This window comes from Salvelinus namaycush, chromosome 4 (assembly GCF_016432855.1).
Source record: "Salvelinus namaycush isolate Seneca chromosome 4, SaNama_1.0, whole genome shotgun sequence".
Lineage (NCBI taxonomy): Eukaryota > Metazoa > Chordata > Actinopteri > Salmoniformes > Salmonidae > Salvelinus > Salvelinus namaycush.
Genome location: NC_052310.1, coordinates 49,420,144 through 49,433,409, shown reverse-complemented (window position 1 = coordinate 49,433,409; position 13,266 = coordinate 49,420,144). Strand labels below are relative to the sequence as shown.

The window sequence follows — 13,266 nt, the reverse complement described above, 5'->3', positions numbered from 1 at the left end:
TACTTGGGGTCCAACATGTACGCTGCGGTGTGTATGGGCTTCAGGCAAAAGTCTTCAAATTTTTTGGTGTATTTCAGAACTGCAGTTTCCTCTGCTTGGAGCAACAGGGAAGTGGGCAGGGAAGTACGGATTTCTTCTCTTACATCTGCAAGCAGAGTCTGAACATCAGACAGGATGGCATTGTCTCCCTCAATCTGTGCAATGGCTACTGCTATAGGTTTCAGGAGTTTCAGGCTGCTTACCACTCTCTCCCAAAATACATCATCTAGGAGGATCCTCTTGATGGGGCTGTCCATATCGGCAGACTTTGATATGGCCATTTCTTGGAGCGACTCCTTCCCCTCCAGGAGACTGTCAAACATGATGACAACACCACCGCAATGGGTGTTGATGGGCAGCTTCAATGTGGTGCTCTTATTCTTCTCACTTTGCTTGGTGAGGTAGATTGCTGCTATAACTTGATGACCCTTCACATACCTAACCATTTCCTTGGCTCTCTTGTAGAGTGTATCCATTGTTTTCAGTGCCATGATGTCCTTGAGGAGCGGATTCAATGCATGAGCAGCACAGCCAATGGGTGTGATGTTGAGGGTAGGACTCCTCCACTTTAGACCAAGCAGCCTTCATGTTCGCAGTACTGTCTGTCACCAGTGCAAATACCTTCTGTGGTCCAAGGTCATTGATGACTGCCTTCAGCTCATCTGCAATCTGTTGTCCCTTGTGTCTGTGCTCTTGTAGAATAATGGTTGAGGGGTGGAGATGATGTAGTTAATTATTCCTTGCCCATGAACATTCGACCACCCATCAGAGATGATTGCAATACAGTCTGCTTTCTCTATGATTTGATTGACCTTCACTTGACCTCTGTTGAACTCTGCATCCAGAAAATGATTAGATAAAGCATATCTGGTGTATGCTGGGCGAAGAACATTCAGAAATCTCTTCCAATACACATTGCCTGTGAGCATCAGAAGTGAACCAGTTGCATACACAGCTCGAGCAAGACATTCATCACCATATCTCTGACTATGTTCCTCCATTGAGTCAAAAAAACATCTGATTCCAGGAGAACCATTAGCTGTTGCTATCGATAAGGTGTCTGATTCATCATTTTCACCTCGAATAGAAGTAGAGGGACTTTTGTCAGAGGTTGCTTGTTGTGAGCGCTGAGGGAACTTGGCCAGATGATTCTGCATCTTTGTTGCATTCTTCACTCATGATTTGGCACAGTATTTGCAAATGTACACAGCTTTTCCATCTACATTAGCTGCCCTGAAATGTCTCCTCACATAAGATAGTGCCTGTGGCATTTTCCTGTAAAGATTAGGAAAAAAATGAGTAAAAAAACAACAAATACAATTCCATGTACAGATAAATAGTTAAGCAGTTAGATTAAACAACTCCTTTGTAAGATAAATGTTTTAAAATGAAACATGTATGAAAACAGGTGAATTAACACTCCTCAGATAGCAGGCTCAAGCAAGCTAAAAACCCACATGGTAGTAAAAACGAACTATCAGAAATTATTTAAAAACACTTTGCTGTAGGCTACTATTTACTAGTTTAACAAAACTTACCAGAAAAGTGTGTAGTCCTTGGTTCAGACAGTGTAGTAGTGTGGGCTCAATAGCATCTTATTAGTGTTCAAGATCTTGAGAATCAGCTGTACATGTGATGGAAGAGTACACTGCACATGTGATGGAAGAATGCACTGTTCATGCAGAGGGTTGGAATTCCATTGAATTGGGGATAGTTTAACCAAAATATGCCACAAGACCTAGAATTGCCTTATGTGTATCCCACAATAAAGGTTCACTGTTATAAGCTAACTTTTTTGATGAATTTAAGCAAAATGACCAAAATTACCGGGCTTAACTCCCCATAGAACATTTCCGTAACAATTCCGGAGATTTCCCGGAAAGTTTCCAACCCTTTGCAACATTACTTCTAGATATAGTCTGAAACCAGCATCTCTAATGGTACCCAGTTACAATCTGATCACTCATGACCAGAAGATTGACTAATAGAGTTCACCTTTTCCCCATAACATGTTACAGCTAATATAGCACTTGTCATAGGCTACTTAGTACAAGAGATAACTATTTAAATCAACTGATTATCTACAAACACAAATAATATAATTTGGAAAAGTGGTGTTAATTCGCAGTAGTGTTTGCATCCATCATTTGCAGCATCCATGCTTGCTTGCAGCATGCTCATGTTAGCTACATCAAGGTTTTCAAGCAAGTAAACATCATGTTTTGTACTTTATCCACTAATAATCGGTGAGATTTAAAGATAAAACAACTTGTAAATAACATGTAACTTCAATCACATTTTTCCCTGTCTTTTGACTGCATGCGCCTCTCTCTCCGCGCCCTCAGAACATAGCAACCGGCATAGCAATGAAGGCTATAGATTTTTGTCTTTCATTACGTTACCTGGGCAGAATTTGACAAGTTCTAGCAACTGCCCAGCAACGGACGATAACAGCTAATCGAATTCCATTATGATGCAGGGGTGGACACTATTTGGCATGACATGCCCCCAAACAAATGTCACTTAGGGCCCAGAAAAGGCTAGGTTCTGACTGCATGTATGGGTATGGATGTGGGTACAGTATTCACACACTTGACTTTTTCCACATTTTGTTGGCTAACTCAGTTGCTGGAGAGGAAAGAAACCGCTCAGGGATTTCACCATGAGGCCAATAGTGACTTTAAAACATTTTAAATGCTGTGATTGGAGAAAACTGAGGATGGATCAACAACATTATAGTTACTCCACAATACTAACCCGAATGACAGTGTGAAAAGAAGGGAGCCTGTACATAATAAAAATATTCCAAAATATGCATCCTGTTTGCAATAAGGCACTAAGGTAAAACTGAAAAAAATGTGGCAAAGAAATACATTTTATGCCCTGATTACAAAGTGTTATGTTTGGGACAAATCCAACACAGCACATCACTGAGTACCACTCTTCATATTTTTGAGCATGGTCGTGGCTCCATCATGTCATGAGTATGCTATCGGCAAGGACTAGGGAGTTTTTTTAGGATAAAAAGAAACAGAATAGAACTAAGCACAGGCAAAATCGTAGAGGAAAACCTGGTTCAGTCTGCTTTCCAACAGACACTGGGAGACAAATTCACCTTTCAGCAGGACAATAACCTAAAACACAAGGCCAATTATACACTGGATTTGCTTACCAAGACGACATTGAATGTTCCTCATTGGCCTAGTTACAGTTTTGACTTAAATCGTCTGGAAAATCTATGGCAAGACTTGAAAATGGCTGTCTAGCAATGATCAACAAACAACTTGACAGAGCTTGAATATTTTTTTTAAGAATAATTTGCTAATATAGTACAATCCAGGTGTGGAAAGCAGTTAGAGACTTACCCAGAAAGACTCATAGCTATAATCACTGCCAAAGGTGATTCTAACATGTATTGACTCAGGGGTGTGATTATTTATTTAAATGAGATACACTATATATACAAAAGTATGTGGACACCCCTTCAAATTAGTGGATTTGGCTATTTCAGCCACAACTGTTGCTGACAGGTGTATAAAATCAAGCACAAAGCCATGCAATCTCCATAGATAAACATTGACAGTAGAGTGGCCTTACAGAAGAACTCAGTGACTTTCAACGTGGCACCGCCTTAGGATGCCAACTTCCCAACAAGTCAGTTCATCAAATTTCTTCCCTGCTAGAGCTGCCATGGTCAACAGTAAGTGATGTTATTGTGGAGTGGAAACGTCTAGGAGCAACAACGGCTCAGCCGTGAAGTGGTAGGCCAAGTACTGAAGCGCTTAGAACGTAAAAATCTTCTGTCCTCTGTTGCAACACTCACTACCGAGTTCCAAACTGCCTCTGAAAGCAACGTCAGCTGGAGTGATGTAAAGCTCGCCGCCATTGGACTCTGGAGCAGTGGAAACGCGTTCTGGCAGTCATTTGGCAGTCCGACGGACAAACCAGGGTTTGGCGGATGCCAGGAGAATGCTACCTGCCAGATTGCGAAATGTAATGCCAACTGTAAAGTTAGGTGGAGGAGGAATAATGGTCTGGGGCTATTTTACATGTTTCGGGCTAGGCCCCTTGGTTCCAGTGAAGGCAAATCTTAACGCTACAGCATACAGTGACATTCTAGAATATTCTATGCTTCCAACTTTGTGGCAACAGTTTGGGGAAGGCACTTTCCTTTTTCAGCATGACAATGCCCCTGTGCACAAAGCGAGGTCCATACAGAAATGATTTGTCGAGATCGTTATGGAAGAACTTGCACCTGCAAGTTCTGCACAGAGCCCTGACCTCAACCGCATCGAACACCTTTGGGATGAATTGGAACACCGACTGCGAGCCAGGCCTAATCGCCCAACATCAATGCCCGATCTCACTAATGCTTTTGTTTCTGAATGGAAGCAAGTCCCCGCAGCAATGTTCCTACATCTAGTGGAAAGCCTTCCCAGAAGAGTGGAGGCTGTTATAACAGCAAAGGGGGGGACCAACTCCATATTAATGCCCATGATTTTGGAATGGGATGTTCGACAAGCAGGTGTCCACATGCTTTTGGTCATGTAGTGTATTTCTTTATTTAATTTTCAATACATTTGCAAAAATCTCTTAACTTCCTATGGCTAGGGGTTCCGCTAGCCATTAGTTCCGCATATTTTTTTTGAAATATGTAACTTTCATACATTCACAAGTGCAATACTCCAAATTAAAGCTTAACTTCTTGTTAATCTACCCATCGTGTCCGATTTCAAAAAGGCTTTACAGCGAAAGCACACCATATGATTATGTTAGGTCAGAGCCTAGTCACAAAAACACATACAGCCATTTTCCAGCCAAAGAGAGGAGTCACAAAAAGCAGAAATAGAGATCAAATTAATCACTAACCTTTGATGATCTTCATCAGATGGCACTCATAGGACTTCATGTTACACAATACATTTCTGTTTTGTTCGATAAAGTTCATATTTATATCCACAAATCTCAGTTTACATTGGCGCGTTATGGTCAGTAATGTTGTGCCTCGAAAACATCCGGCGAATTTTCAGAGAGCCACATCAATTTACAGAAATACTCATCATAAACTTTGATAATAGATACAACTGTTATGCACAGAATTAAAGATATACTTCTCCTTAATGCAACCGCTGTGTCACATTTCAAAAAAACTTTACGGAAAAAGCACACCATGCTATAATCTGAGTACGGCGCCCAGACACAAAAACAAGCCATACAGGTACCCGCCATGTTGTGGAGTCAACAGAAGTCAGAAATAGCATTATAAATATTCACTTACCTTTGATGATCTTCATCAGAATGCACTCCCAGGAATCCCAGTTCCACAATAAATGTTTGTTTTGTTCGATAAAGTCCATCATCTATGTCCAAATACCTCCTTTTTGTTAGCGCGTTCAGTTCACAATCTAAACTCACGAGGCGCGGGCAAGTCCAGGCGAAAGTTCAGACGAAAAGTCCAAAAAGTTATTTAACAGTTCGTAGAAACATGTCAAACCATGTATAGAATCAGTCTTTAGGATGTTTTTAACATACATCTTCAATAATGTTTCAACCGGATAATTCCTTTGTGTTTAGAAATGCAATCGAACGCAGGTCGCTCTCACGGCCATACGCGTGACCAGCTCATGGCATTCTGCCAGACACCTGGTTGAAACAGCTCTCATTCCCTCCTCCTTCACAGTAGCCTCAAACAAGGTTCTAAAGACTGTTGACATCTAGTGGAAGCCTTAGGAAGTGCAATATGACCCCATAGACACTGTATATTAGAAAGGCAATGAGTTGAAAAACTACAAACCTCAGATTTGCCACTTCCTGGTTGGATTTTTCTCAGGTTTTTGCCTGCAATATGAGTTCTGTTATACTCACAGACATCATTCAAACAGTTTTAGAAACTTCAGAGTGTTTTCTATCCAAATCTACTAATAATATGCATATATTAGCTTCTGGGCCTGAGTAGCAGGAAGTTTACTCTGAGCATGCTTTTCATCCGAACGTGAAAATGCTGCCCCCTATCCCAAACAGGTTAAAACATGTTTTCACTGTCATTATAGGGTAGTGTGTGTAGATGGTTGAAAAAAAAAGAAGATTTAATCCATTTTGAATTCAGGCTGTAACAAAACGTGGAATAAGTCAAGATTTGTTTTTAATGCTAATTAGTTTTCCGCAATGGCTCTAGGGGGTTGTAAGCTACAATGCGGCCTCTGTATGGAAACTGTAGCCACCCGCTCATTGGTAAATCCAACCCTAATCCTGGAGAGCTACCCTCCTGTAGATTTTTGCTCCAACCCCAGTTGTTACTAACCTGGTTCAGCTTATCAACCAGCTAATTATTAGATTCAGGTGTGCTAGATTAGGGTTGGAGCAAAAACCTACAGGACGGTAGTTCTCCAGGAACAGGTTTGGAGAGCCCTGATTTAGATCAATTGTTATCAAAAAAGCTATATCAAGCTTTATCAAGCTGTATGCATTATAATGTTCATGGCCCCCTCAACCAAGCTCTTGCCAAAAGACTCTGTGGTTGGCTTCAACATATGTATTAAGCTTTACTCATCATCTCTGTTTTTCCTTACCTCCAGGTTCTGGCTTACAGACTGTCACCAGACTCCTGAGACGGTCAGTCTGGCCTCTCAGCTATACCGGGAGCTGATCTGTGTGCCATACCTGGCCAAGTTTGTGGTGTTTGCCAAGATGAACGATCCTGTGGAGTCACGCCTCCGCTGCTTCTGCATGACGGACGACAAAGTAGACAAGACTCTGGAACAACAGGAGAACTTTGAAGAGGTGGCCAGGAGCAAGGACATTGAGGTGGGTCTTATTTGCACCCACACACTCATGCGCACACATACACAAAATATGCTGACACAGGTAGACACAAGCACAGATACATGGTTTATATGAATATACATGCTATTGTTGATAATGATTTTACAGGTCTTGGAGGGCAAGCCTATCCATGTGGATTGCTATGGCAACTTATCTCCTCTTAGCAAGAGTGGGCAGCAGCTGATCTTTAACTTCTTCTCTTTCAAAGAGAACCGGCTTCCTTTCAATGTGAAGGTAGCGTCACATTTTCATCCTTCTCTTATATGTAATAAGGTCACACTTTTCTATTATAGTGGTATGTGAGAGGATGATCGTCCTTCAAACTTGCTGACATGTTGTAAGCTCTAATTCTCATTTCCTTTTTTGGCACGTATGCCTTTTTTGAGCACCAAGAAAAGAATGTCATTATACTCTTATTTCATATATATTTTTTATTGTACATGCTTTTTTTGCTCCTTAGGTCAGAGACATGGGCCAAGAACCATGCGGTCGACTCTCATTCTTGAAAGAGACAAAAACCACTAAAGGTCTTCCACAGACTGCTATATGTAATTTGAATATCACACTGCCAACTCATAAGAAGGTAGGCTGGATATGTGAATGATGTTTCCTCTGGGCCATATCATGTCATCCTCATGTAAATGAATTGAAAGACAAAGTACAGTAACAGCAGCAATTCCAGAGTGGAGAGGTTGTCCTCCATTTGGTTAGAATGCCTGCTGCTTGTGTCTTTTATCTGTATTTTTGCCAATGCCAATTATATGCCCCCACAAAACACACATTCAGTCATACACATTATATTACTAATTTACCTCGCTCAAAGTGTGGAAGAGTAATAGGGCTACGTTATGGTGGCATTTCTCTTTTTGTTTCTCTATGCAGTGTTCAAAAACTCTGAATTACGTTGCTGTTCTTTTTGCTGCTTTTCTGGGTCTTTGGTGGCCTGTGGACTAGTTAATTCCATGGCCTTTTCCATGCCAATATGGTTTGCTGCTCTCAGCTGCTTCATTCTCATTTCCTGATGTTTATTTCCACCCACACCTATTATAAACCACCCGCTGTCCATTGTGTCATCTTTCCCCTTGTCTGCAATGCATCTTGGGAACCACCAGGACATGATGGAGTCTGATCCTGATGATGAGGTAAATACATGATTGCTCATCGCATGAACTGCTTTGTTGTTTTTCCGTTGCTTTATTATTGTGAACGCTAGCATCGATAATGTATATGAATGTGTGGTGATTATCGTTATTTGATTAATGATGTATACGAGCCTTTTGCAGCAGATAGTAGTCTTTGTCATTGGTGAGAAGTCAAGTGACTTTGTGTAATGCATGAATGACAGTTCAATTCAACTGGTTTTATTATTATTGTCCTCGTCCCAAGCAAAGAGGACCAATTTGTGTACCACACCCTGGCTTATTTTCCATATCGTTCTTTCCATATGTGTTCAGTAGGCTAGTAGAAAACACCATCCCTCCACACTATTTTAAGATATAGAATGATATAGATGTGCATTTGGGTGGCAGATAGAAGTGGATAAACTGCTCTATAGTGCATAGTACTCCAGCTTAGTTGTGGTTTCAGCCATCTTTGTGCATGCTTTGGAAACACCTACAAGACCAATGAGTTATTTGTTGCATGGGGAAAACTCAATATAACCTAGTCAGCAGAAGATGACAAGAATGTGGAATGGTTTATAGCTACATCTCAGAGTTTTCCTTCATTTACATTAAGTCTCGTGATCTCAAAAGAACATTCATCCTCCTCTTTAGATGATTTATTTTAAAGATCAGCTGCATTCTTAGTGTCAGCTTGTTGACATCTCAATGGACTCCTCCAAATCTTAGAATCACATATTGCATGTGTTTCTTCAAAATGAGATTGATTAATGCACTTGAAATCGCGCCACCAAGGTCACACTCAATCTGTCCAATCGGAGGAAAGCATGGATCTCTTAGTCAATCACTTGCAGTGCCTACTACCTCAACAACATGGACTCCCACACTGCAAAATGCATCATTTCGATTTGATTTCAAAATCACAAAATGGGAGAAATTCTGGCCGTAATGTCAAAAAAGGGAATATACCTTTTTGGCTTTTAAATCCAATCTTTATTTTATGTTAAAAGATATTTTGTTGTTTTTGTTGTTGCAGACTGAAAAACCAGACCGACGTCATACCTTTGCCTCCTTAGCTTTGCGTAAGCGCTACAGCTATCTGACCGACCCTGCAGCGAGTGAGTTTAACATCTTTACTTTCATAAATCCTCAGTTCATACAAAATATCAATAACGTTATACAACTTCATATGCCGTGTACGATATTACCTTTATGATATATTCATATATCAATAGTGTAGAATTATGAGCACTTTCCATACTGTCATCATACACGTCATGATTCATATCCATCCCGGACAACCCTTGCTTGGTGTCTTATACACTGAACAAAAATATAAATGCAACATGTAAAGTGTTGGTCTCATGTTTCATGAGCTGAAATTTAAAAAAATCCCAGAAATGTTCCATACGCACAAAAGCTTATTTCTCTCAAATGTTGTGCACAAGTTTGTTTACATCCCTGTTATTGAGCATTTCTCCTTTGCCAAGATAATCCATCCACCTGACAGGAGTGGCATATCAAGAAGCTGATTAAACGGCATGATCCTTACACAGGTGCACCTTGTGCTAGGGACAATAAAAGGCCACTTTAAAATGTGCAGTTTTGTCACACAACACAATGCTACAGATGTCTCAAGTTTTGAGGGAGCGTGTAATTGGGATGCTGACAGCAGGAATGTCCACCAGAGCTGTTGCCAGAGAATTGAATGTTAATTTCTTTACCATAAGCTGCCTCCAACGTCGTTTTAGAGAATTTGGCAGTGCGTCCATCCGGCCTCACAACCGCAGACCACGTGTAACCACGCCAGCCCAGGACCTCCACTTCTGGCTTCTCAAATAGTGTGATCGTCTGAGGGGCGGTGGGGGGTTGTACTGAGGAGTATTTTTGTCTGTAATAAAGCCCTTTTGTGGTAAAAAATTAATTCTGATTGGCTGGGCCTGGCTCCCCAGTGGGTGGGCCTGGCTGCCAAGTATGTGGGCCTATGCTCTCCAAGGCCCACCCATGAACGAAACCCTGCCCGGTCATGTAAAATCCATAGATTAGGGCCTAATTAATTTCTTTCAATTGACTGATTTTGTTATATAAACTATAACTCAGTAAAATCTTTGAAATTGTTTCATGTTGCGTTTATATTTTTAGTCAGTATACTTTGCAGACCCTCTCCATTTTGTGAAATATATTTTCCTTGTTTTTGTCTCATAACATTTGTGTGAAAACTACTGGCATTGCAACATCCAAATGTCAAATACAATTATTATCTTGTATCTTTTTCATTATTTTGAAGAACACCTCACTTTTATTGGCTTAGTGATTGTTCAGGGCATTAATTTCTTGTGAACCAATCAATAAGTGAACCCTTGAGACAATTGTTGCACTAATAATATACTAAAAGGATTGTGGGGTCATTTTTGGCATTGAAAACATATGATCATGGTGTGCACCAAACATATAAAAGGCACTGCAGCAAAACGGCAAACAGACAAAGCACATCAATGGTCAATAGAATGGTTGTGTTGGTATGTTTCAAATTGTTTCTTCTTCACTATTATGTCAAGCATTTTGTTGCCATGTATGCTTCATCATGTGTTATCTTGTATCTGTTCTATTTTATGACAGATCATTGACCTTGAACAATCACTTTTCATCACATCTTTGTTTAGATAGTAATTGACGTTTCATAAATGATATTATTCTTACTGCTTTGATTAATATTGGCCTTACTGACTCCAACTTTCTCTCTCTGGTTCCTCTGTTTTATTATTTCAATTATTTTCCGTTGAATTTATGTTAAATCTTTGGTTTGGTTATTCAAGAAACAACTGATCGGAGCTCGCCGAGAACACAGCCTACTGGCTACACTCACAAACCTGTCTTTTCAACGAGATCTTATCAGGCGTGGTCGGCTGTTCCTGTCTCCGTCCCTGGCCAAGCCAAGTCTGGATTTGGTTCCCACTCCAGTTCATCGTCCAACACGCCCAATGCCTCTCCACTGAAGTCCGTGTGGTCCATCACCTCGGCGTCCCCCATCAAGTCCAACATAAGCGGCTCACCGGCCCATTCCATCAAGTCAGTCAGCGACGTAGCTTCCCCCATCAGGTCGTACAGGACCATTTCATCGCCAATAAAGACTGTAGTTCAGCAGTCCCAGTACCCAGTTCAGGTTACCCCCAGTCTCCAGTCATCACCAGTCAGAAGCGTTCCAGACCATGTTTCCATCAAGGGACTGGCAGCATTGTCTACTAGAACCTCTCCTATCACCACTGGTGGAGGGTGTCTGCTAGAAAGGTCATCAATCGCCATGACGCCACCTGCTTCCCCTAAATCCTCACTGAACATGTACAGTTCAACTCTTCCATTCAAGGGTGTCATTGTGGGCACTGGCACCACAACATCGTCCTCTCCTATAAAAACTGTTCCTGGCCTCTCCTCTGTCCGGTCCAGTGCAGACCCCTCAAGCCCCTCAAGGAGTCTCTTTTCCTCCCTCTCATCACCAATTAAATCCAACACTCCTCCTAGTGCTGCAGCTCTGATCAATGGAACAGTTTCCCCTACAAAGTACCGCTCCTCCTCCCCCACGTCCCTACTCTCCAGCAGCTTACAGGGGAGGATACAGGCAACCACCAATGCAGCAACAACAAGCGTAAATGCAGCCTTTGATGAGGTTGAAAAAACGTTCAATTCCTGCTCTGCCTCTGGATATGGCACTCTCAAGTCCATGTCCTCCTCAGCGTCATCCTCTTACCAGTCCATAAGATCCTCAGCCTCTAGTTCCCTATATGCCTCTTTAAGGTCCCCACCAAACCCACCAAACACAATGACTGTCCCAGTGTATTCAATTATAAATGTTTTGCCAGAACCCCAATTTAAAAAGCTCCCTGAGGTGTCAAAGTCAGCTGCTGCCCTCTTGTCCCCTCGAAAAACTATGCCTGCTGAGACAAACTCTCAAGCCCAGTCTTCCTTTGCCAGAACTCTGTCACCTGTCAAATCCCCCTTATTCATGTCCCCGGCTGCCCTAAAATCCACCACCTCATCCCCGCTGTCCTCCAGCCAAGAGATACTGAAGGACGTGGCAGAAATGAAAGAGGACTTGATACGGATGTCTAACATCTTGCAAACAGAACCAAGTTCAGCCTCCAAAGGTTTCCAGTCTGACTTCCCCAAAGAGGCTAGAATGGAGGACGAGGAGCCTTACAGAATTGTAGAGAAAGTGAAACAGGACCTGGTCAAAGTTAGTGAGATACTAACCAAGGATACGGTCAAGGATAACAAGACAGCTTTTAAAACAAATACAACACATGAGGCACAGTTCTCTAAACAAGTGCCAGCGGATCCCCAGCAAAGCAACTGGAGTTATCCACCAAGATATGAGACAGTGGTCCCTCAAATCAAAACTAAGACTATACCAGACAGAGATTTCAATCTATCGAAGGTAGTAGACTACTTGACAAATGACATTGGCAGTAGCTCTATCTCAAAAATTACAGATGTAAAGCATAGATCTGATGAGGTTAGAAGAGAAGGGGAGGAGAAACAGAAACGTATGCTTAAACCTGAGCACAAGCTGAAAATGCCACCCGCAAACATGCGGTCCTCTGCCTCAGAAAAGGAGCTCTGTAAACTAGCAGATGTGCTATTTGGGCCTGACGCCATGTTAGAATCTCCAGATGACATCTCACATGACCAGGACAAGAGTCCCCTCTCAGACAGTGGCTTTGAGACAAGGAGTGAAAGGACGCCATCTGCCCCACAGAGTGCAGAAGGCATGGGACCCAAGACGCTTTTCCAGGATATTCCACCGGTAATCACGGAGACAAGGACTGAGGTTGTTCATGTTATTAGGAGCTATGAGTCTCCTGAAGATAACAAGCAACCAATGATGGAGGATACAAGGGCGGTTAGATACATTGATGCTGAACCCAAAGGGCTGAATGCATCCAATGTGGACCAAACTAAATCATTTCAGATGAAAATCAGCCCGGACGATGACTCGATGGGCAAGGGCATGCGAGTTAAGGAAGAGACCCACATCACGACTACCACCCGAATGGTGTACCACAAACCCCAGAGTAAAGAGAATACATCAGAGAGGATTGAAGAATCAATGTCAGTGCATGATATCATGAAAGCTTTCCAGTCCGGCAGGGATCCCTCCAGAGAACTTGCTGGACTGTTTGAGCACAAGGCCGGCAATGATGACACACCACAGAGAGTTCTTGAAGATATCAGCTTAAAGCCCAAAGTTGAAAGAATAATTGAGGTTCACATTGAAAAGGGCAACAAA

At 41.9% G+C, this 13,266-nt stretch overlaps 1 protein-coding gene across 1 annotated transcript in view; it reads left to right on the top strand.

Annotated features, from left to right (window-relative positions):
• LOC120046589 (ankyrin-3-like) overlaps positions 1-13,266 on the top strand; it is a 144,415-nt gene that overhangs the window by 106,021 nt on the left and 25,128 nt on the right. Inside the window, exons 33-37 of the mRNA XM_038991954.1 lie at positions 6,615-6,843; positions 6,970-7,095; positions 7,322-7,444; positions 9,019-9,100; positions 10,799-13,258. Coding sequence (XP_038847882.1) covers positions 6,615-6,843; positions 6,970-7,095; positions 7,322-7,444; positions 9,019-9,100; positions 10,799-13,258 — 3,020 coding nt within the window. The remainder of the gene's footprint in view (positions 1-6,614; positions 6,844-6,969; positions 7,096-7,321; positions 7,445-9,018; positions 9,101-10,798; positions 13,259-13,266) is intronic.